Below are 22,294 nucleotides of genomic sequence, written 5' to 3'. Positions count from 1 at the left end.
AGATCCCGGAGAGCAGGAAGGCTTGTCCTTTTTCTTAAAGACTACGATAGTGTCCTCCTCCCAGGTCGGTGGAGTTTGGCCCTGCTGGGCCGTTAGGCAGGTTAATAACATATCGTTCTTCAGCTCTTGGAAAAATACCTTGTAGAACTCGAGTGGCAGGGCATCGGGCCCCGGAGCTTTGCCAGTGGCCAAAGAACTCAAAGCTTCCTGCAGTTCCTCAGGAGATATTGGGGCCTCTAACAGATCTTGCTCCCTTTGACTAAGCCTACCTGTTTTTAGCCCCCCCCCCATAAGAATCCCACAGCGTCTCTATAAACACCAACTATTTGCTGTTGAGTGCCAGAATACAACTCCTCATAAAAATCTCTAAATGTTTTTAGGACCTCGTCTGGTTTTTCCTTAAGACATCTATGGGAGTCTTTAATAGCCACTATGTCTCTATCTGCCACATTTTGTCTCACCCGTCTAGCCAGAACCTTTCCAGTGGACTCGCCGTATTCATAGCTTTCAGCTTTGAACATCTGGTATTTGACTGCTGCATCGTTGCTAAATTGCTGATTAGCCTTAGCCTTCAGCACTGATATTTTGGCCTGAATTGTAGTAGCCTCTTTTCCTTTTCTTAAGCAGTGCATCAGTTTACCCTCAGCTTGCCTGAGCTGTTGATATAGGCTGGTAGCTTCTAACTCCGTCACCTTCTGCAGATGTAAGCTGAAACTCAGCGTCTCTCCTCTGATTCACGCCTTTAAAGCTTCCCAGACCAGCCCCGGTGAGGTGGTGCCTCTATTTTCCTCTAAACATTGCATTAGCCAAATACGCATGTGATCTACATAGGTAGGCTTGGCTAATAGTTTTCAAATGTCCATATTCGACGGGGCCTGGAGAGTCAAATTATTTGTACAACCAAGATTAAGGGGTTATGGTCCAATAAAATTCTAGGGGCGAGTTCTAGCTTCACCTCCGAGGCTAGGGCTGCTGTGGTAAAGAAGTAATCGAGGGGAACCGATTTGTTATGAGGCGAGGAGTAATATGTGTAGCCAGGATCTGAGGCTTTAAGTTTTTCACAGACATCAATTAGAGCATAATCCTTTACCAGCCTCTTTAATGCCCTATACACCTTAGGTTTGTTGCCTTGATAGCTATCAGAGCTGGTCAAATCCCTGTTTACCTCAAGATGAATTTAAGATCCCTGCAAATTACTAACGGAGAGGGCCATGTCGCTAATTCCAGGTTTAAAGCCTCAAGTGTTTCAGCTTCATCTAAATTTGATCCATAAATGCTAACGAGGGTGAACTCAGCCCCCCCACCTTACATTCTAAGATAATCCAACGTCCGGCTTTATCCACCAGGACACGACCTCGAGTACAGGTGGTGCTCCTAGCCGTGACTGCCACCCCTCGTGTTGTCACCGCCTGCTGTGTGCAGGCTAAAAGTGTCAGCCCAAGCACTTTCAATGCATCCGCCTGCCCCAGGGGATGTGGGTCTCTTGAATACAGACAATATCTGGCTGTAATGATTTTAGAACCACTGCCACCCTCCTTCTTTTTTTGGGAGTTATTTAGACCGCATATCTTAATTGTGCATATTCTCACCCTATGCCTCATGGGGTTGCTTATAAGTATCCATTGACCCACCTGCCTTATGTTTGCTTGACTGTACCCGGGGATTTATCACCCATTGACTTTTACTAGATATACTTCCTGCAAGCATGAATAATGTGTCTTGCCCATACACACAAGTTTGCCTTTTGCCTTTGCCCTGTCTTGATCCACCCTCCCCGTGCCTCCCTTCCGACCCCAAATTCCCTCCGTGCCCCACACCCTCGCCCTACCACCACCACTCCTGCCCCACACCCTGTGCTAGCCTCCCCGACCAACTCATGGAGAGCATAGGACTAAACAGTCCCATTCCACGATGAATTTGTGCTCCCCTCCCTCACCCAGACTTGACCCTGAACACTTGTCCTATACCTTATAACTAACAAGACCATAATAAAAGCTTGCCCCTAAGCCCCCAAGAGAAAAAGGAAAAGCATTGCCTTCCATTATCTATATGCATTATCTATATGAATATAAAAGAGAAGACTAAACCCGAATAATCCCCCCATCTTTCATCGTATCATGACTGCCTGCGCTCAGAGCGAGTCCAGAAAGTTCTTAGCCTTCACTTCGTATACAAATTATTGAGTCTTGCCACTAATGACCACCTTCAATTTGGCGGGATTCATCAAAAAGACTTGGGCCCCTTTGTTCTGTAGGGGCAGGATTAGTTGGCGAAGTCTCCATCTCATTTCCACAGTTACGTGGGCAGAAGTAAGGTCTAACACGAAAATAAAATCCCCTGGAGGTACGTTTACGGTCTGGACGTGCAAGATCATACAAAGCTTGTCTTGCCTGAAAATTTAGGAGGGAGAACAATATTGATCTGGGCTTTGTGTCAGCTGTATCTAATTTGGTTTTGATTTTGAAGTGCAAATGGTGTGCCCTCTGGATTTCTCTCTCCCAGTCCCACTGAGCCAGATCCAGAAGAGCTTCTTTGAACAAATTTGCCATTAATCCACGCAGGTCTGTACCCTCCACTTCTTCCGGAACATCCAATACTCGAAGGTTATTTTGTCTATGTCTATCCTCTAAATCCGCCAATTTCCACTGGGCATCGTCTAGCTGAGCTTTCATCAAGTCCCCAGTCGCTCCTTGTACAATGGCATCATCCTCCAGTTTGGAGATTCGGGCCTCAGCCTCCCCCATACATACAGCGAATTCAGAGCGTTTTAGCCTCCCGGCAAATTGACATCTGCATATTGCGGCAAGCTAACTGAGTTCTACGACTTTTGGCCTTTGTCTCTTCTTGATGCTCCATAATTCTCTGATGAATAGTTTCCAGAGAGATTGAGCCTATCTGTACTTCAGATCTGGGGTGAGTGCTAGAGCCATCATAGAGGGTGGTAGCAGAATAGCCCCAGCAGAGGTCTTTGGGTGCCATACATGTATGTGGGTGGCTGGGTGAGCCTGGATTGGAGTTTCTCTTTTTCTTCTTTTTCCTGACAGTAGCAGCCCTACCACTTTCAGATTGCCCTAGCAGCTGACCCCATTCAGAGCTATCATTTTCACCATGAATTCACATCTCAGAGCCCCCTTCTGAACAGGAGATCTTCCATATGCGCCTTTTCCCTACCTCCATGTCAGAATCGTCATTGCTAGCCCAGCTAGATTGATCCGACAAAGAAAATAATTTGTCACCTAGATCCTTGTCCGGAGCTACCTTAGAAATCAATTGCCCCCTTTTTGCACTCTGATCACCATTCTGTTGACTACTTGTCGCCGTTCCTTAAACCCCATCTCGAATCCAGTCCGGGTGTTGGTTCGGAGTTGTCTTACAAGTAATACCCTTACGCGTTTCCAGCGCTGCACACCTGACTTGCAAAAATGTCTCAGATGTGTCTAAAGGTGGGGTGGTAGGGTAGTCGCTCGCAGTAGGGAAGTCCCTCTCTGTGGCTCACAGTCCCTGTCTTGACCCCCATTCTTTGCACTAGGCTCCAGCATCTCAGGGTCTTCCACCCCCTCCCCCCCTTTGCTGCTCTGTACTGGGTGGTTTAGCCGCTTTGGACTCTGCTTCAGACTCCATTTGGGGTTTTTTCTTTAAAAACTTTGCAAGCAACGCAGCACAGGCTTAGCGTTCGCCAGAGACTTCCCCCTCACCTTCTCAGGGGCCACTGCCCCGCATGCGCCTTCCCTCAATGTTTTGGCTTCATCCAGACTGCCAGAGCCGCAAGCCCCATCCAGCCTGGTCTGCTTCCCCCTCAGCACAGTCCGAGCTCAAGGAGCATTCCCCAGGTAAGTAAATGAGTGACAGCCGGTTGCAACAGGGGGACTTTTTTAGCCGGTTTTGTCACAAAATTTGGGGATCCAAGGCTGTGGGTCTGGGATCAGGCGAGGGAGCAGAGATCGGCCGTCTCACACTGCTGCCATCTTGCCCTCTATTAGGACACTTTTGCAGATGAGTTTTCATGACCTTAAAAGGTTACAAAATGTACACTAGGGCAGATAAAGGTTGACAACACACCTGCTGGTTGGCATCTGTTTGTGATCCAAGGAACATCCATTAGGCCGAAGAGTGACCTTATGTATTTATTCACCTTGAGGTGTGTTGGTTCACATCTAACAAGGCTCTCGGAATAATCCCTACCGTTTATACGGGATGAGGGAATCTGAAGGCTCCATCTTGTGAGTCCAGATTTGTAAGTATTTTCCAATGGGATATGGAATGTCATGCCTAGAATCAAAGAACTGTAGATTTAGAAGGAATGCAGTGGATCTTGACGTTCAGCCCCCTACTGGGATGTAGAATTGCTTAATTGATCAGGACCTTTTTGTATGGATTATTTCAGTGATCTATTTTTTTTTTTTATGTTTAAAGCACTTTTATCCAATTCACACTTTTATAGCAAGAGAAAAACAACAGCAAAATAAAAGATATAAGAGAATAAAAGTTATAGACTGCAACTTGCTAATTATTTTTACTAAGAAGCAGCATCAGTTCGTTTGTAACACTTCTAATTTAATCAATTCAAAATTGTACTGTGTTCCAATGAAAATAATTAGGTGCAGGGGTACTGTGAAAGCCAGCACTTCAATTTATTTATTTTGTGTTTATATTTTCAACAAATAGTCCAAGAGTAAGCGTAACAGTTATCAACACATCTTAAACACATCTCCAAGACTCTAAACAAATGTAATCATAGGGGTTAACCCTTTACCCTAGCCCTGCACCCTTAACCATATGTCCTTAACCACATATGTTTACCTTTTACATTTAACCCTTTAACCTATACCTTAACCCAACCCAATGTCCTGAACCGTATACCTAATCCCCTTACCCCAACCCTAACCCTATACCTTACCCTCTATGCCCTTAAACTCATACCCCTAAAACGTAACCCCTTACCCATTATACCTGTGCTTTAAAGTCCTTTAATGCCTAACCCTATACCCTTTCGACTTGTACCCTTAGCACTTAAGCCTTTATCTTTGTAATCTGTGTTATCCTTGTTATTTTTGTAACCTAAACTCTTAACACTATACTTTTAGCTCTATACCTTCGCACCTAAACTTACCTCTGTAGCCCAAACCCTTAATCCTAAATGCCTACCCTCATATGCATAACCCCTGTCTACTTAATGCCAAACTTTCCCTTTAAACACTTAAAACTACCCCCCAATAATTAACCCAATCCCCCAGACACTTAACCATTAATTCTTAATTGTTTACCCGTTACTCATAGCCCTCATCTCCTAACGCTATATCTTGTCACCACTTTCACTGTCTTTACTTCAATATATTTTTAGGATAAAACCTATGGGAAGTGGTCCCTTTTCCCAGTATTTATTTGATAACTAATTATTGGAAGGTGCCATTTTTAGAAGTGTTATGGTTAATGATTTGAGGTAATACTCATGGGATCATTTGAATGCACCAGTCAAGCAGAACCAGCGGCTATTGGAGGGATGTGAAATGATAGGATTGCAGGTAGTGGTGGAAAGGTGGAAGAGCAGTGTACAGAAGAATGTCATGAGTGTAATGGTATAGGAAGATAAACAAAGGAGAAACTGGAAGGAGCCAAGAAGGAGGGGAACAAAGGGTGCAATTAAGATGTAAATTGGGGTACAAGAGAGAGGACACAGAGAGGAAGTAAAAATAAACATGGACCAATGTTGTGCTTGGTTAAGGAGGAGAATATTTGGGCAATGGCTACCATTGTAGTCAAGGCTGAAGTTTGTAAGGGTGTGTGAAGTGAGGCAGGATATAGGTAAAATAAGCTGTGGGAATTGTGGGCCTGATTTAGAAATTGGCGGAGGGGAATACCCTATCACAAATGTGATGGATCTCCCATTTGCTGTATTACAGTTCCTTTATATCCTATGGGGATCGTAATACTGCAGACAGGATATCCATCATGTTTGTGATGGAGTGTCCTCTTCGCCAAGTTCTAAATCAGCACCTTGGTGCCCTAATAAAAGAATATAGGATTATTGATGGAGAGGGCATTTTTGAAGCAGATTCAGTAGCTGAAATTTACAAGCTCGAGCCCTGAGGAAATTAGGAGCAGAAAAGGACACAAGTGGATGAAATGTACCACGGCTGGGTGCAGAAAGACATTTGAAATGGGAGAGGGAAGTAGACAAAGGAAAGTTTCGAGTTTGGGTTTTTGGAGGGCAGAGAGGGTAATCGTTTGGTTTCATTTGTGTTTGACGACCAGAAAGATAGCTAGAATGCTATCTTGAGGATGCTGAGTTCATGACAAACTTGTATGGCAAGCAATTTTAATAGGTAATCTCTACGAGGCTGATTGGATAGCTTTTCATATACTGAGGTGGATTTCTCATTTTTATTTGTGAAACATTATTTTTTTAATAGAAGTTAGCCAGCTCCTTTCAAATATTGCCACACAACCATTGTTAAATCAATACATCACGTCTACATATTCCATCTCAAAAAAGGAAATAAAATCCACATAAATAAAAGAAAAAAGACCTGCCATTGTAAAATCTCCTAAGAATCAGCATTGTCACAGTTTAGGAATATAGAATGATACACTTTACATAAGCCATATTGACACTGATGACGTCTGTAACCCTAGGCCTTTTTAACAGGTATTAATCCATAAACCAGTCTTCTCAGAGGCTGACTGTTAGACTTGGCATCCTTGATGTGCTTTTTCCCCGCCCCCCCCCCCCCCCCACAATCCCTCTCCCCAACTCTTTGCCTTCTGATTTCCTGTTTTGCTGAATTCTGTTTTGCTGGCTTTAGGATTCTGGGCACTTTACCACTGCTGAGAAGCCTTAAAGTGCATGCGCTCTTTCCCTAAAACATGGTTACATTTGCCTCTCCACAATTGGCATCTTTAATCTACTTGTAAGTTTCTAGTAAAGTGCACTGCATGTGCCCAGGGCCTGTACATTGAATGTTATTAGTGGGCCTGTGGCACTGGTTGTGTCACCCACATAAGTAGCCCCTTCACCATGTCTTAGGCCTGCCACTTCAAGGCCTGTGTGTGCAGTTTCACGCCCACTTCGACTTGCCATTTAAAAGTACTTGCCAAGCCTTAAACTCCCCTTTTTCTACATGTAAGTCACCCCTAAGGGAGGCCCTAGGTAACCCACAGGGCAGGGTGCTATGTAGGTAAAAGGCAGGACATGTACATGTGTCTTTTATATGTTCTGGTAGTGGAAAACTCCTAAATTGTTTTTTCACAACTGTGAGGCCTGCGCCTTTAATACGATAACATTAGGGCTACCCTCATATACTTTTTGAATCGTAGATTCTGATCAGGAAGGGGTCACCAGGTCATATTTAGTATGAATGGTAATACAAAATCTTACTTATTGGTGAGGTAGGATTTTATATTGCTATTTTAGAAATGCCACTTTTAGAAAGTGCACTTAAAATCCATCTGTGCCTTACAGCCTGTCTCCAATCCACATCTGGGCTGGTTGACAGCTCCCTTGTGCATTTCACCCAGACAACCACAAACACAGGATACTCAGTCACACTCTCACTCATCTGTATACTGAATGGATCTTCCTGGGCTGGAAGGGTGGAGAGCCTGACACTTACATTTCAAAGGCTGGTGGCCTGCCCTCACACAATGGACTCCCTAACCCCCTACTGGGACCCTGGCAGACAGACCTGTACTGAAAGGGGACATTGTCCACTTCAAAACTTCAATCAGTGGTCAGATATAAAGCTAACCCCTGATGCAGTCATGTGGCCCTTCTGTAGGTTGTGGGATGTGCAGCATCTCACATATTGGTACTTATTTACCTAAATATCCAGTTTGATCTATTATAAGGTGATTGCGTAGGCAGGAAAACTATACCACCTTCTGTGAAACCTGGAGTGACCCATAAATTATCTATAGCAAAGAGAGTAACTTTGGGGTGATTTTGTTTATCCCACACGTCCTTTCTTTGTGTTTCAGAGTTCATGCAGCACCCTAAACTTCTGCAGATTTAGGTGTATAGCTTTTTTTCGAACCTAGTAATTGCCTATGATGAACTCTAACCTGGTGAGATGTAATGTGAATGTGTATGGGCGATGGCATTACAAATGGTCGTTTTCTCTTTTTGTTCTACCCACAGGAAGAGTTTTACGGCAAAGAGTTGCTTCTCGCTGACCGAGAAACTGTGGAACAAGAATCGGACGATATTTTGAAAGCTGCTGGTGATTCTGATGTTGCATTCCTTGTGGTTGGAGATCCGTTTGGGTAAGGACAGATATCATTCTGGTCTATATTTCTGTAACACCGTCTGCACTTTCTTCCATACAGCCAGGGCTAGCTTTAGGACGGTGCGACCAGTGCAGCTGCATCAGGCGCTGACTTTGTTGGGGGCACTGTGTTTAAAAATAACTTATGGGTTTAAAAGCAGTGAGCTTCATGAACTTACTTTCCAGCAGTGTCAGGCAACAATAAAAATGTCAGGATAGGTCTGGTGATTAACAGTACTGCTGGTGAGAGATGAAAACGTGTCTAGTCGTAGTTCTGGCTCATAAAGTAGAGCAGAGGGATAATGTGCCTGTTGCAGGCACTGGGAGTCAATTAATTATGAGTAGCACTTTAAACAGAATGAAGTTAGGGGCACCGTTGGAGATCGGCAGTGAGGGAATTTCTGGAGGAGGTGATCATCGGAGAGAGGAGGGAACGTCAATAAAGACTGTTGGATCTAGTGCCACCAGCTCCAAAGCGGCGCTGCATACAGCCATCGATCACATCTGCTCTTCGGAAATATTTGACTTGTCTTTTACTTTCTTGTTTTTGCAAACTAAGGGCCAGATGTAGCAAAGGGTTTAACCAATATTCAACTATGGAGAATACCAATAAGCATTACTTTGATTAAATAGACGATTTTAATATTTGAATATTTTAAGATCTGTAACTATACTTGTATCATTGTAATGTTTTTTTATTAACCAAACAAGAAACTTTGATTGATTGGCTGTGGGGAAATGCACATAGTAAATTAGGGTCCTAGGGCCATATGTACGAAAGCTTTTTCCCATAGACACAGAATGGGTAAAATCCTTTAGTACATGTGGCCCCTAGTCCCTTATGTGCAGAGGCTTTAATGGATCTGTCTCCTTTGTATTTATGACACAGCAGGACTGGCCAGAAGCTAAGTGGGTATTTCCCTAGAGGGCTGATGGATTGGGGTGCTGATGTGTTGCCATGAAAGACTGCTGCAAAACATTTTGTATGAGAGGGCAGGGCCTGTAGGCGATTTCTGAATGTTAGTTACACTTTTGTTCATTACTGCTGATTAGTGCAAAACAAAGCACGATCCCCTGTGGGTTGCTACTTCCTCCACATAAGACATGACTCAAGAAATTCCTGAAAACAAGATTTGATCATTATGCAGGTGGCCAGGAGTGCCTTATCTTTCACCATTTTTGTAGTTCTTGGTCTATGCTAATGAAGCGTTACAGTCCTACTCTATAATGGCTCAGTCTTATTTGTATGTTGGTCACATCTAGACTGGCCAGGAGCTATCCGGCCTTTTTTCTTGGGGGCTTGAAAATGAGAGAGGGTTCATGCATGGCAGGGCTGCTGATGTGTGATCATATGGGACAGCAAGGTCTGCCAGCATTTTAGAATGCTTAATAAGTGGGACCACAACATGCCTCTTTCCTCCAATGTGGTGCTCAGTGTTGCAGCTGTTCTCATCTTCCCTTCCATACTCTAATCAATCATGACTGCAGAGTAGGCCAGGGCTGCCCAAAGCAGCCATCCAGTGTAGAGAAAAACACAGTTCTCTTTTCTCAGGCCTGCACTTCTAATAATCAACACCAAAGGGCATTCTAGAATATTTGCTTGATCTTGTCAGCTGGGGTGTTGTGGTCTATTGCGCCCTCTACACTGGATTGCCCTTTAAGGATTGAATACTTGGTGGTTTGACCATAGCGGTGAGTGTCGGTTGTGGTTCTTCTCATTCAGTATTCTTTATCTCCTGGCAGCCTCTGAACCCAGCTTACCTGTTTTCCTCCTGCTTCCCACAGCACACTGGGGAGGGAAGAGTAAGAGGAGAAGGAGGCGGAACAGAATAACCCCATCCATGAAAGTTCTATTGTCTGAGGCCTGGGGCTTCGAGTTATTGCTTGAGTGTTCTTGGTAACCTGCTCCTGTTCTACCACCCTGCGCCTTAGACTGAGCGCTGATGACCCGCTGCCCCATCTCTTCTGTCCAGCGAGGAGACGCCTGGCACACTCGGCAGTCTAGTGCCTCAAGCGCACGTCTTCTGTACTTGAACCCCTGAGCCTGCTGCCTTAGCTCATTGAGCATCCCTTTATTAGAAGCACCTGGAATATTTGACCAGAATCTAGAATATTTTGGTCAGCATGCAGGAATATTTGAACACCCACGATGATTCGGGACGTGTTCTGGAATATGATGGCAGCACTTTTGGCTATAAGGGCACAATTTCTGATTGTTTCAAATGTTCTGTCGCAGGTGGTTTGACGAGTTGCTAGGCGGAGCAGCAGCACTCATTATGTTCTTGCACAGAATTTAATGCTGGTGTTTTGGTATTTCTTTGAAAATAGGATTTCAGTTGCCCTTCTTTCCAGTGGGGTGGTGTTTTAGTCATGTGATTCGTGTCCAGTAGCCCAGGTGGGTGCCGCAGGATGAAACACTGTGCGACCCTGCCTTGAACTAAGTGTCTTTTAACGTGCACCCGATTTTTCTCACAAACATCTTCAGAAATTGATCCTTCTCCTTCCAAATTATCCATAAAATGTGTATCTTTTTAAGTCACAATATTTTACAACTTGTTCTATTAAACACACTATTTGCCCTCATGTTTTCCAGATAGATCTTGAGCTGAGGCCCCAAACCAAGGCCTCCTAAATATAGTCGTTCCTAATATGCCAGCGAGCTGGGCACAATGTGGGTCGGCATAGGTGTTTTTTTTTTTTTGCACTACATCTGCTTTTGGATCTCAGCCCATCACCGTTTTCTTTAATCCCTAGTCGGCGGCCTGCTGCTGGGTGGTATTGGATATTACCATGATGCGACTGGAAAAATACTTCGTTTGTTCTTCATGGTGTTATAGATCGGACTCTAGATCAGTGCTTTAAATCCAGACCTGCCAGTGCCAGTTGGCTTGGAGCAAGGGAAGATGACTTTACAAATACAGAATAGCATCTTTTTGACAAACTGCATGCATGGCCAGTCTCCTAAGCTACTTTTGTTTAAAAATATAAAAAGAAGTGAGGATTTGTTGTCTTTTCTTAAATTTACATTTTTTATCACAATATAATGCTATTTCCACTGATCGTATTGACCCTCGACCCCTCCCCCACTATCATGGGCTCAACGAGCAAAACAATATTTTATAATAATCTTTACTTTTCGGTAGCCGTACAAAGCGCAGCGTTCCTACTTCTAAGCTCTGTAAATTGCAGGTGTTGCTGTTACCCCGTTTTGTACTTCGTCTTTTGACCTCAGAAGAATGAAAAGCGCAGTTGAACATGTGTTTCTACCTTCTGATGTACTAGTGACAAGTAGACAGCCATGGCAAATATTTATCCCACTGAGCCGTCTTGTTCGCTTTTTTGTAGTACGCATCTGGGTGTTAAGTTACGGAGTACAGCGCTCGGCTCATGTTTTCTTTTGTTTGCCCAAGAATTTGCTATTTTAGCGCACAGAAGCCCTGTGGTTTGTGCTACATTGGTGCGTCGTATTAATAATGATTTACAAACGAGGCCCCGTTTTTGCCTTTTGTTACGCTCTTTGAATTTAGTTTCGGGTGCCTTTATTTGCCTCTGCCTATACATTTGTTTCTGTCTCCAGAGACCTGAGTTAGGATGTGCACGCCTCGTTCAAGGTCGCCTACCAAGACCCCCATTAGGCGCCCCGTTCCCCGAGGGAAACCAGTCAAGGCTCATTACCGGAAGCAGGCCCGCGCGACGCACAGCCACAAAGACTCGGCCACGCGGGACAGGGTTTGTTGTCATCGGTGGGGGCCAAGGGTGCGTGTCTGTGGTTAGGAGTTTGACGGAAAAGGAGAAGTGCGTGTGTGCGAGACCGCAACGCATCCGAAATGCATTATATTTAATCACAGATCTGGTGCCCAGCTGCGTAGTGTGACATTTAATCTCAAATGTATTAGGAATGAGCGCCACCGACATTTCATTGTGACGGCTCAATGACATCGAAGGACCATTACGTTCCAGATCAGCATCTTTCGACTTCATATATTGTGGGGTGGTCAGTCTCTATAACGTTGTCTCGCCCAGCACCCGGTGTGGCGACTGAAGCCCCCCGTGCTTTCTTTGTGTGGAAGGTGCGCAGCTATCTGCTGCAGTCCTGATTTACTTTGAGGGGGACTTTTGTGTGAACATTGTAGCATGCGTTGTCATTTTCCTAACAAACAGTAAAAACAAGCACTTTGCCATTTTCTATAAATTGTAGCCATGAAGTAGTTTTGTTTCCATTTTTCAATTTTGTGGGCGCCATTTGTTTTTTCATCTTATTCCCCTCTATTAGTAATTAAGTAATTATGTTAAATATGTAGTAGTTATCTTTAACAGTATATATATATATATATATATATATGTATATATATATATATATATATATATATATATCCATATATATCCAACCCATCCCCGTTTGTGGTGCCCATAACGAAATGGAAAGTCCTTCCAGAATCTTTGAATCTTTTTTCCATCATTTCCACTTGGCCAAAGCTTGATTGGTGGATAAATGTGCCTCAGATGTTTCTACTGAAGGACTAATTTTTCACCAGTATAAAGTCATCTTTCAAAGACCTGAGGACAGATGTCAAAGATAATGATTCAACAATGGGCCCGATGGTTTATGGAATAAATTATGTCCTACCATTTGCAGAGGGTTCTTCTTTACTTGGAGACTCGGATAGCCGATTGCAGGGTCAGAGTCCCCAAGGCTCCACCAGTTGGATCAGAGCCTGCTCACTTCATTGACAATGGAAATAATACGTCTGCCCTGAATAACAAAGAGGGTTTTACTAAAGGTTCGTTCCAAAGCACAGAAACATCAGAGTCAATCACCCTTAAAAGGACATAAAAGTAGTAAATATCTTTATAATAGAATCAATGACTTTGGGTAATGAATGTGTCCTGTGCACACAAAAAATGCATGTGTGAATCCTCCCCATGGAAAGAGCTTCGAAATGAAGCCTCTACTTTATCTTTTTTATACTTTTCTTTACTACCTCAAGTCTTCTTCAATTGTACCCCTGAACTTTGTCGGCAGTTGTCACATCAGAGTTTAAGGGAGTGTTTGACATAACAGCCTTTAGGGTGGTCTTCCTCCCAACCTTTTGCCTACTCACCTCCTGTTGCTGAAATTCGTTTTTGTTGGCTTTAGGACTCTGTGCACTTTACCACTGCTAACCAGTGCTGAAGTGCTTGTGCTCACTCCTTAAACATTGGGAAGTTAGCCTACACCTGATTGGCACATTTAATTTACTTATTTGTCCCTAGTAAAATGATATAACATGTACATAGGCCCTGTAAATTAAATACTATTAGTGGGCCTGCAGCATTTATTGTGCCACCCACTCAATTAGCCCTTTAGAACACGTCTCAGGCCTGCTATTGAGGCTAGTGTGCAGTTTTTAAATTGCAAATTCAACTTGGCCAAATACATCTTTTGCCAGGTCCAATCCCCCTTTGGATACATACGTCACCCGAGGTAGGCCCTAAAAAGCCCAGAGGGAAGGGTGCAGTGTATTTAAAACAGTGAGCATGTATATTACATGTCCTGATAATGAAAAACTCCCAAATTCGTTTTTCACTACAGCGAGGCCTGCTTCTCCCATAGTACACCACTGGGTTTCCTTATTACATTTAATAATAAGTGAAAACCTTTGGGAACAGGTAGAAATGTCATTCTCAAAAATAATTGTAATTTAAAATCCTTTTTAAGTATCCCTGTGGTGATCTAGCATGGGATATAAGCGTATAGTTTTGAATATTTTACATGTGGAACATTTTGAACACTGTGGATGCTAAATAAATGGGCATCACATTAGAAATATTTGTCCTCTGTGTGGACATGAGGGGCTGGGTTTGGTTCAATAAATGGTTATCATGCTAGAACATCACAGGGATGCTTATTTGATGTCATGTGTTATTATGCTATGTTTACTATTTGAAAGAACGCTGAATAGTCAATTGCTAATCTATATGATGGTTGAGCAGGTTAGGCTGAATATACATTTTTATAAATATGCATGTACAGAACCTGGGGGACATTGTTATATGTGATACGAAATCTATACTGTTATGACAGATGTGTTTATCTCAAGCCATATGATAAAGATATGTGAGTTGTGCAATACATTCAACTTTAGACTGTGGAATTCAGTTAGGTACATAATTTTAGGAATTTTAATGGGGGTGTTCTAGGCCTAAATTTGTATATATCATGTTTTGAAGTCCTGGAAAAGGACAAAATGCATTGGCGGAATGATTGCAACGTAAAGGCGTTTATAGAAAAATAGAGAAGAAAAAGAATTAATTGAATAAAGGATGGCTTTTGATACAAGACAAGAAATGGACTGAAGATTTATTCATATGACTGATTCTAAGACTGTTTGCTTATGAAATGTGTCTTTATAATATGGATTGTGTGAATTTAAACAGGAGGGGTGCTGGGACAACATTACACCTCCCCAAACAATAGCAAATTCACTATTGTTGATCACACAGTTCCAGTCCTTAGGTCTTCAGGACTTCATTTGTGATCGATCTAGGCTTGGCACTCTTATTTGTTACACCTGTCTGTGGTATACTACTCCATTGTGCATCAGTAAAGTCACATTCCTGATCCAATTTAAGAGTATATTCATCATCCATCTCCTCCATTGTTCAAATTGATATCTGATTTAATGCAGAGCTAAAATATTGCCACTCGCAGTTATGGAGAGATCATAAATTTAATGACATCTGCCAGAAACCCCTCCATCAAAAACATGTATTGATGAAGTTGCTGCAATAGTTGATTTGTGGCAGGAAGTAGACACTTTGCCGCTTTTCTTTTCCTGTGTGTTTAGTACAATGATTGTATAATGCAGCAAGGGTAAATATTACATTCATAAGGGTATCTCATCTACCTTTTTTACCTAAAGAATATTGTAAGCTTTATAAAGACCATGAGGTCAATAAAACTATTCCACAAGAAAATTGAAACTTCTACTACCCATCTTCACATACAGTCTCTTCTAGTTAGTAGAGCTAACATTTACTAGAGAGAAGATCCTGTTTCACTTTTGTACCTGCCTCAGCCAAAAGAGTAGATGATTGGTGTCTGTGATCGGGCAACCCCGATCCCGGCGCCGGCAGCAGCAGGAGACGCTGAATCCGGCGAACCCGATACGTCATTTCCGCGTCCCCATGTTACCATGGGGACGCTCAATCCGACACAGCTGCGTTTCCCCGTTTCCGGGGAAACGCTCGATCGCAACAAGACCGCGGGACGCCATAAAGGGCCGGGTCACAGCGAAGAGAGGTGTGTGGACGGCGAGAGGAGGACGGACGACGGAGGCACCGCGAAGCAGCAGGAGACAACAAAGCACGAACCAAGCAGCCACAGAGAGGTGGAGAGCAAGACCACGGACCCGGGAACACCGGAGATCCGGACTAAGGAGCCCAGCCACGACCCCGGAGGGTCGTGGCTCACAAAGGTACGGTCCCTCCTAGGGACAAGGGAAAGAAATCTTAAAACCCCACTGGGAAAGGGAACTGGGGAGGGGTGAGAGGGGAAAAGGGTAAAGGAAGGGCACAGCCTTTTAAAGGACTGACTAACCTAACCTCTCGGGGCGCACCCTAAGTTACTTACCTGAATCACAGACATTGTTTGGGTTTAAACACAGTACACGGGTGAACGCACACTTTTCCTATCTCCCTGCTTACCCATTCCCTATTCCCTCTTAATAGAGAAAATCCCAGAAAACACCTTTATACTTACCATGGCATTCTTCTGTTTTCTTGCCGGTACCTCCCTGGAGCCTCTCCAAGTTCCCAGAACACCCTGACCGAGGAGGAAAAGAGAGAGAAGAACGACCGAGTTAAAGAAGAGACATTTAACCGGGTTACGCCATAAATAAACTGAACTTTACTAAAACACTTGAGCAAAGAAAAAATATCTATAAATAAACCCTTACTTACCCTATTATCTGATCTCCGTCTGGTTTATACCGTTCAGCCTGCCACAGTGGTGTCAGAAGTGGGATATCCCCCCCCCCCCGGCGGCTGAGGAACGGTATAACCATGAGTGAACATCCTAGCCTAGAGGACATGATTAAACAGCTGGCGGAAGGCCAGCGTCATTTACAGCTGGTTTGGGAAGCTCACCAGCGCGAGGCCAAGGAAGATAGGGAAGCTTTACAGTCCGCCCTAAAGAGCCAAGCCACCATATTGGCAAACAATCAGCTGGTTCATGAGACGGCCATGAAAAAGTTAACTGAGACCATAGCTGCTAGTAAAGTGCACCCTAATGTCCCCAGTTCAGTTCTCCAACGATATCAGGAAGGGGAAGATCCAGATTCGTTCTTTACTAACTTTGAGCGGGTCGCCTCTTCAGCTCAGTGGCCCGAAGAGAGATGGGGACAATACATCGCACCTTTACTCACCGGACTTATACAGGCAGCTTATCAGGCAGCCAATCCGGACGGAACTACGCCCTATAAAGACATTAAAAAGAGCATTTTAGAACGGGTAGGTCACGACACCGAGTACTATAGAGTAAGGTTCCGTAAAGTCAAATGGGGACAGACTGAGGACCCCCGAACCTTTTATTTTAGGGTTAAGGACTTGGCGCTCAAATGGCTGGGTCCTATAGGAACTAACCGAGAGGATGTTATCAAAACAATCATCCTCGAACAATACTTGGACTCCTTACCCACAGGTACAAAAAACTGGATAAGACAACATCCCAATGTGGATACGGATATGGCTATAGACCTGGCTTGTGCATATCACAGATCCACGGACGTAAGATCAATATCACGCCGGCCCAATCCCAAACCCATTACCCCTCCAGCAAGGCCCACACAGAGATATCCCGTAGAAGACCCATTCCCACGTAAACCAGGGGAGGCTCATCCAATACCCGGACCCCAATGTTTTAACTGCGGAGAATGGGGACATATAGCTCGCATGTGTCCCAGGAAAACAGAGGGGGCGGAACCTATGGAAATAGGAGTAACTCGACGCAGGGTCTTATGTACAGGAAAAGGGGACACCAAATTTAAACAGACTTTAAGAATCAATGGTCATCTCCTTTCTGCCCTCATAGACTCGGGTTGTAGTCAGTCGGTCATACGCCAAGACCTGATAGACCCGGTGGATGAAAATACCTGCCAAAGAGTAACTATTTGCTGTATACACGGCGATAAGGCACAATACCCCCTTTCCACAGTAGAGGTAGAGTGGGGAAATTATAGAGACTTTCTTCCTATGGGTGTTATGGAGCAACTAATTGAAGAATGTATTGTGGGAACAGACTACGTACACTTTCAGCAACTCTTAAATGGTACCCAAAAGGAGAACTTCGAATGGTGGACCGAGGCTCCTTTTTCTTATAGCGAAATTGACTGTCCCCCATATCGTAGAAAACTTTCCCGTCGGGAAAAAAGAGAAGGCAAGGCGCAGTTTCGAGAGGTTAAAGAACAACATCAACCCATAAGAGTTATAGCCGAGAATTATAGAGCAGCCATCAGTTTCCGCCATCATCAGAGGGAGGACCCTACTCTCACTCATGCTTGGAGAACAGCAAAAACGGAAGAAACTGACGAGGTGGGTCCCTATTTCCTTGACAACGCAACCTTTTGTATAGGGTGACCACCACCAGGGCAGGGGAACGCAAATTCCAATTAGTAGTCCCAGAGACATATAGAGACCAAGTACTTTTCCTAGCCCACAATCAACCGGGTGGGGGCCATTTTGGCAGGGACAAAACTGAGGAATATCTCCTCCGAAGATTCTACTGGCCAGGAGTTTTTGCCCACATTAGGAAATATTGCTCGCAATGCCCTAGGTGTCAACTCACCGAACCAGGCCGGCCCCGGAAAGCACCTCTCCTACCTCTTCCCATCATCTATATCCCGTTTAGTAGGGTGGGGATGGATCTAATTGGACCCTTGCTTCCCTCAACTAAGGGACATACTTATATACTAGTTATAGTAGACTATGCAACCCGGTATCCCGAAGCCATTCCTCTTGCCAGCATGACGACTAAAACAGTAGCACAGGCAATGATAACGGTATTCACTCGGACAGGGTTTCCCCGAGAGATTCTTACTGACCAGGGTACACCCTTCATGTCCAACCTCATGAAGCAGATCTGCAAAGTACTCGGCATCACTCAGATTAAAACTTCAGTTTATCATCCACAGACAGACTCGTGGAACGATACAATCAGACTATTAAAACACTATTGAAGAAAATAGTAGACGAGACAGGGAGGGATTGGGACCAGAAACTGCCCTTAGTGTTATATGCCATTCGAACACACGAACAGTCCTCAACAGGACATAGTCCGTTCGAACTGGTCTTCGGGAGGCAACCCCGTTCCCTTTTAGATATGGCCATCGAAACATGGGAGGAAGAAGAAGAAGAGGAAGGGCGACCAGTGTTAGAATACGTTCAGAAGCTTAAATCACATTTACAAGACTTATGGGAGAATGTACGACAACATATGGAAAACGCCCAAGAGTTGCAGAAACAATATTATGATAGGGGAAGTAAACTGCGTACATTCCTTCCTAATGACAAAGTGTTGATCATGAGACCCACATCTGATCAAAAGTTATTAGCCAGATGGCAGGGGCCATATAGGGTTATTCGAGCAATCTCCCCTGTCACCTATCTCATCGAGTTAAGTGTCCACCCCCAAAAAAAACAAATTTATCATGTGAATCTCCTCAAGAAATGGGAAGCAGAAGCGGAGGTTAGCGAGAGAGTAGCAGTGAGTTGTCTTTTATCTCCCGTTAAGGAAGTAGAGATAGAGTTGTTTCCCTCTGGGAATCAACAAGAGGCAAATATGCCCGTTGTCAACACTTCATTGACAAAGTCACAGAAGGATCAGTTATACGCCCTATTAACACAGTACCCAGGGGTGTTTTCAGACACACCTGGCAGAACGTCCCTGATCTATCACAGAATAAGAACACCAACAGGACAGACTATTCGATTACGGCCCTATCGTATTCCAGAGGCTAGGAAACATATCATAGAAGACGAAATAGAAAAGATGATACACTTAGGAGTAATTGAGCCTTCTGTCAGTCCCTGGTGCTCACCGGTAGTTCTGGTCCCCAAACCGGACGGAACAGTTCGTTTTTGTATTGACTTCCGCCAACTCAATGCAATCTCTGTGTTTGACTCTTATCCTATTCCCCGGGTGGATGATGTTCTCGAGAAGCTAGGAACAGCTAAGTATATGTCTACCTTGGACCTCACTAAAGGATACTGGCAGATACCCCTTTTCCCCGAAGACAAAGAGAAAACAGCCTTCTCTACTCAATCTGGTTTATATCAATTCACCGTGTTACCTTTTGGTCTTCATGGAGCGCCGACAACCTTTCAGAGGTTGATGGATAGATTGTTAAAACCCTTCCATTCATTCTCTGCCGCTTATCTTGATGATGTCGTCATCTTTAGCAATACTTGGCTAGACCATCTGCACCATCTACACCGCATTTTGACTACTCTCGCAGAAGCAGGGTTGACGGCTAATCCTAAGAAATGCATCTTAGGGAAGACTGACATATTATATCTCGGCTATAAGATAGGCAGTGGTACGTTAAAACCACAAATGACTAAAGTAGAAGCAATTCAAAACGCACCAACCCCAAAAATGAAGAAAGATTTCCGTTCTTTTCTTGGGCTAGTGGGTTACTACCGTAGATTTATACCGGGTTATTCCACTGTGGCGGCCCCTCTTACAGATCTATTATCCAAAAAGCACCCCAACAAATTGGCTTCTTTTTCTAACAGTCAAAGACATAGTTTTGATCGGTTAAAGTCCTCCCTTACCTCAGAACCGGTTTTGCAATGTCCTGATTTCTCTAAACCTTTTCATCTATACACGGATGCTTCTAATGTGGGCATTGGCGCAGTGCTCGCACAACCGGACTCGGATGGTAGGGATCACCCGATTGTGTTTATCAGCCGGAAGCTGCTTCCCCGGGAATGCCATTACCCCACCATTGAGAAAGAGTGTTTGGCCATTAAATGGGCAGTAGAGACCTTGCAATATTATCTCCTGGGTCGACCTTTTTTACTGTATACTGATCATGCTCCCCTTACCTGGCTTGCTTCACATAAGGATTCCAACTCTAGGATTCTGCGATGGTTTCTTGAACTTCAGCCTTTTTCCTTCCAGGTTTGTCATGTCCCTGGAGCGCAACAGGGTCCTGCGGATTACTTATCCAGGTTTCCTTGCCCTACTCCGGTCCTCGAACAGGACCGTTCTTGGGAAGGGGTATGTGATCGGGCAACCCCGATCCCGGCGCCGGCAGCAGCAGGAGACGCTGTATCGGGCGAACCCGATACGTCATTTCCGCGTCCCCATGTTACCATGGGGACGCTCAATCCGACACAGCTGCGTTTCCCCGTTTCCGGGGAAACGCTTGATCGCAACAAGACCGCGGGACGCCATAAAGGGCCGGGTCACAGTGAAGAGAGGTGTGTGGACGGCGAGAGGAGGACGGACGACGGAGGCACCGCGGAGCAGCAGGAGGCAACAAAGCACGAACCGAGCAGCCACAGAGAGGTGGAGAGCAAGACCACGGACCTGGGAACACCGGAGATCCGGACTAAGGAGCCCAGCCACGACCCTCGAGGGTCGTGGCTCACAAAGGTACGGTCCCTCCTAGGGACAAGGGAAAGAAATCTTAAAACCCCACTGGGAAAGGGAACTGGGGAGGGGTGAGAGGGGAAAAGGGGAAAGGAAGGGCACAGCCTTTTAAAGGACTGACTAACCTAACCTCTCGGGCGCACCCTAAGTTACTTACCTGAATCACAGACATTGTTTGGGTTTAAACACAGTACACGGGTGAACACACACTTTTCATATCTCCCTGCTTACCCATTCCCTATTCCCTCTTAATAGAGAAAACCCCAAAAAACACCTTTATACTTACCATGGCATTCTTCTGTTTTCTTGCCGGTACCTCCCTGGAGCCTCTCCAAGTTCCCAGAACACCCTGACCGAGGAGGAAAAGAGAGAGAAGAACGACGAGTTAAAGAAGAGACATTTAACCGGGTTACGCCATAAATAAACTGAACTTTACTAAAACACTTGAGCAAAGAAAAAATATCTATAAATAAACCCTTACTTACCCTATTATCTGATCTCCGTCTGGTTTATACCGTTCAGCCTGCCACAGTGTCTTACATGTGCTCTTCACATGAAGCACACAGACCATCAACTCTTTCATTTGAACTGAACATGGTTCCTCATATGCATCATTTTGTACTGATGGTTATCTGATTACTATTTGAACCAGGATCTAATTTATTCTTCAGTGATTTCTAGACCACAAAGAACACCCTACAGAAAAGCAACTTCATAATTTTAAGGTCAGGAAAGTTTTGTCTGGACTTGAGTCTATATAAAGTGCCCGTCAAGTGTGGCTTCGACTTGTCAATTGTGGCTTCGACTTGTCAATTGTGAGGATTTAAATAATGTATCCAAGACTTAGGCTTTTTGGTGAATTGACTGGGAAGCTCGCCTTCATTGTTAATAGAGTTCTTTTAATTTTTTCCAATGCCATATCAGTGGCATTCTTAAGACAAGCCTGGAACAAAGTTCAGCAAAGGTAAAGCCAGTCTTATTTTCCACACTATCTGCAAGTTCTAGAGTCTTGACACTAATTTCAGGGCAGAGGACTTGGCGTGCCAGGCTGTGTTTCACTCTCTTATTGACCAATAATTTGGCTAGATCATCTCCTTCATCCGATACTGCATGTCATAGGAGTATGGATTTTGGGGTCTCAATGCATGTAATAAGATACCTTGGACTGCTTTAAATATCTCCTATCCTGATTTGATAATCGTAACATGGACAATTACCTGCAAAAATATATGCTTACCAAACCTTTTTTCCCCATGTGTCTGATTTTCCTTCATGCTTTTGAGAAGTGAGATTCTCAGAAGTCATGTGGTTTCTCTAAACCAACTTCATAGTACCATCTTTTGCAAGTATGATCCCTCCACCCATACCCCAGTATTACTTTTACCACCCACCTTAAAAA

At 44.2% G+C, this 22,294-nt stretch overlaps 1 protein-coding gene across 1 annotated transcript in view; it reads left to right on the top strand.

Annotated features, from left to right (window-relative positions):
- Positions 1 to 22,294, top strand: part of DPH5 (diphthamide biosynthesis 5) — a 326,819-nt gene that overhangs the window by 45,738 nt on the left and 258,787 nt on the right. Inside the window, exon 2 of the mRNA XM_069232182.1 lies at positions 8,135 to 8,259. Within this exon, the coding sequence (XP_069088283.1) occupies positions 8,135 to 8,259 (125 nt within the window). The remainder of the gene's footprint in view (positions 1 to 8,134; positions 8,260 to 22,294) is intronic.

Source organism: Pleurodeles waltl, chromosome 4_2, assembly GCF_031143425.1.
Source record: "Pleurodeles waltl isolate 20211129_DDA chromosome 4_2, aPleWal1.hap1.20221129, whole genome shotgun sequence".
NCBI classification, from domain to species: Eukaryota; Metazoa; Chordata; class Amphibia; order Caudata; family Salamandridae; genus Pleurodeles; species Pleurodeles waltl.
This window is presented reverse-complemented; position numbering and strand designations above follow the sequence as displayed.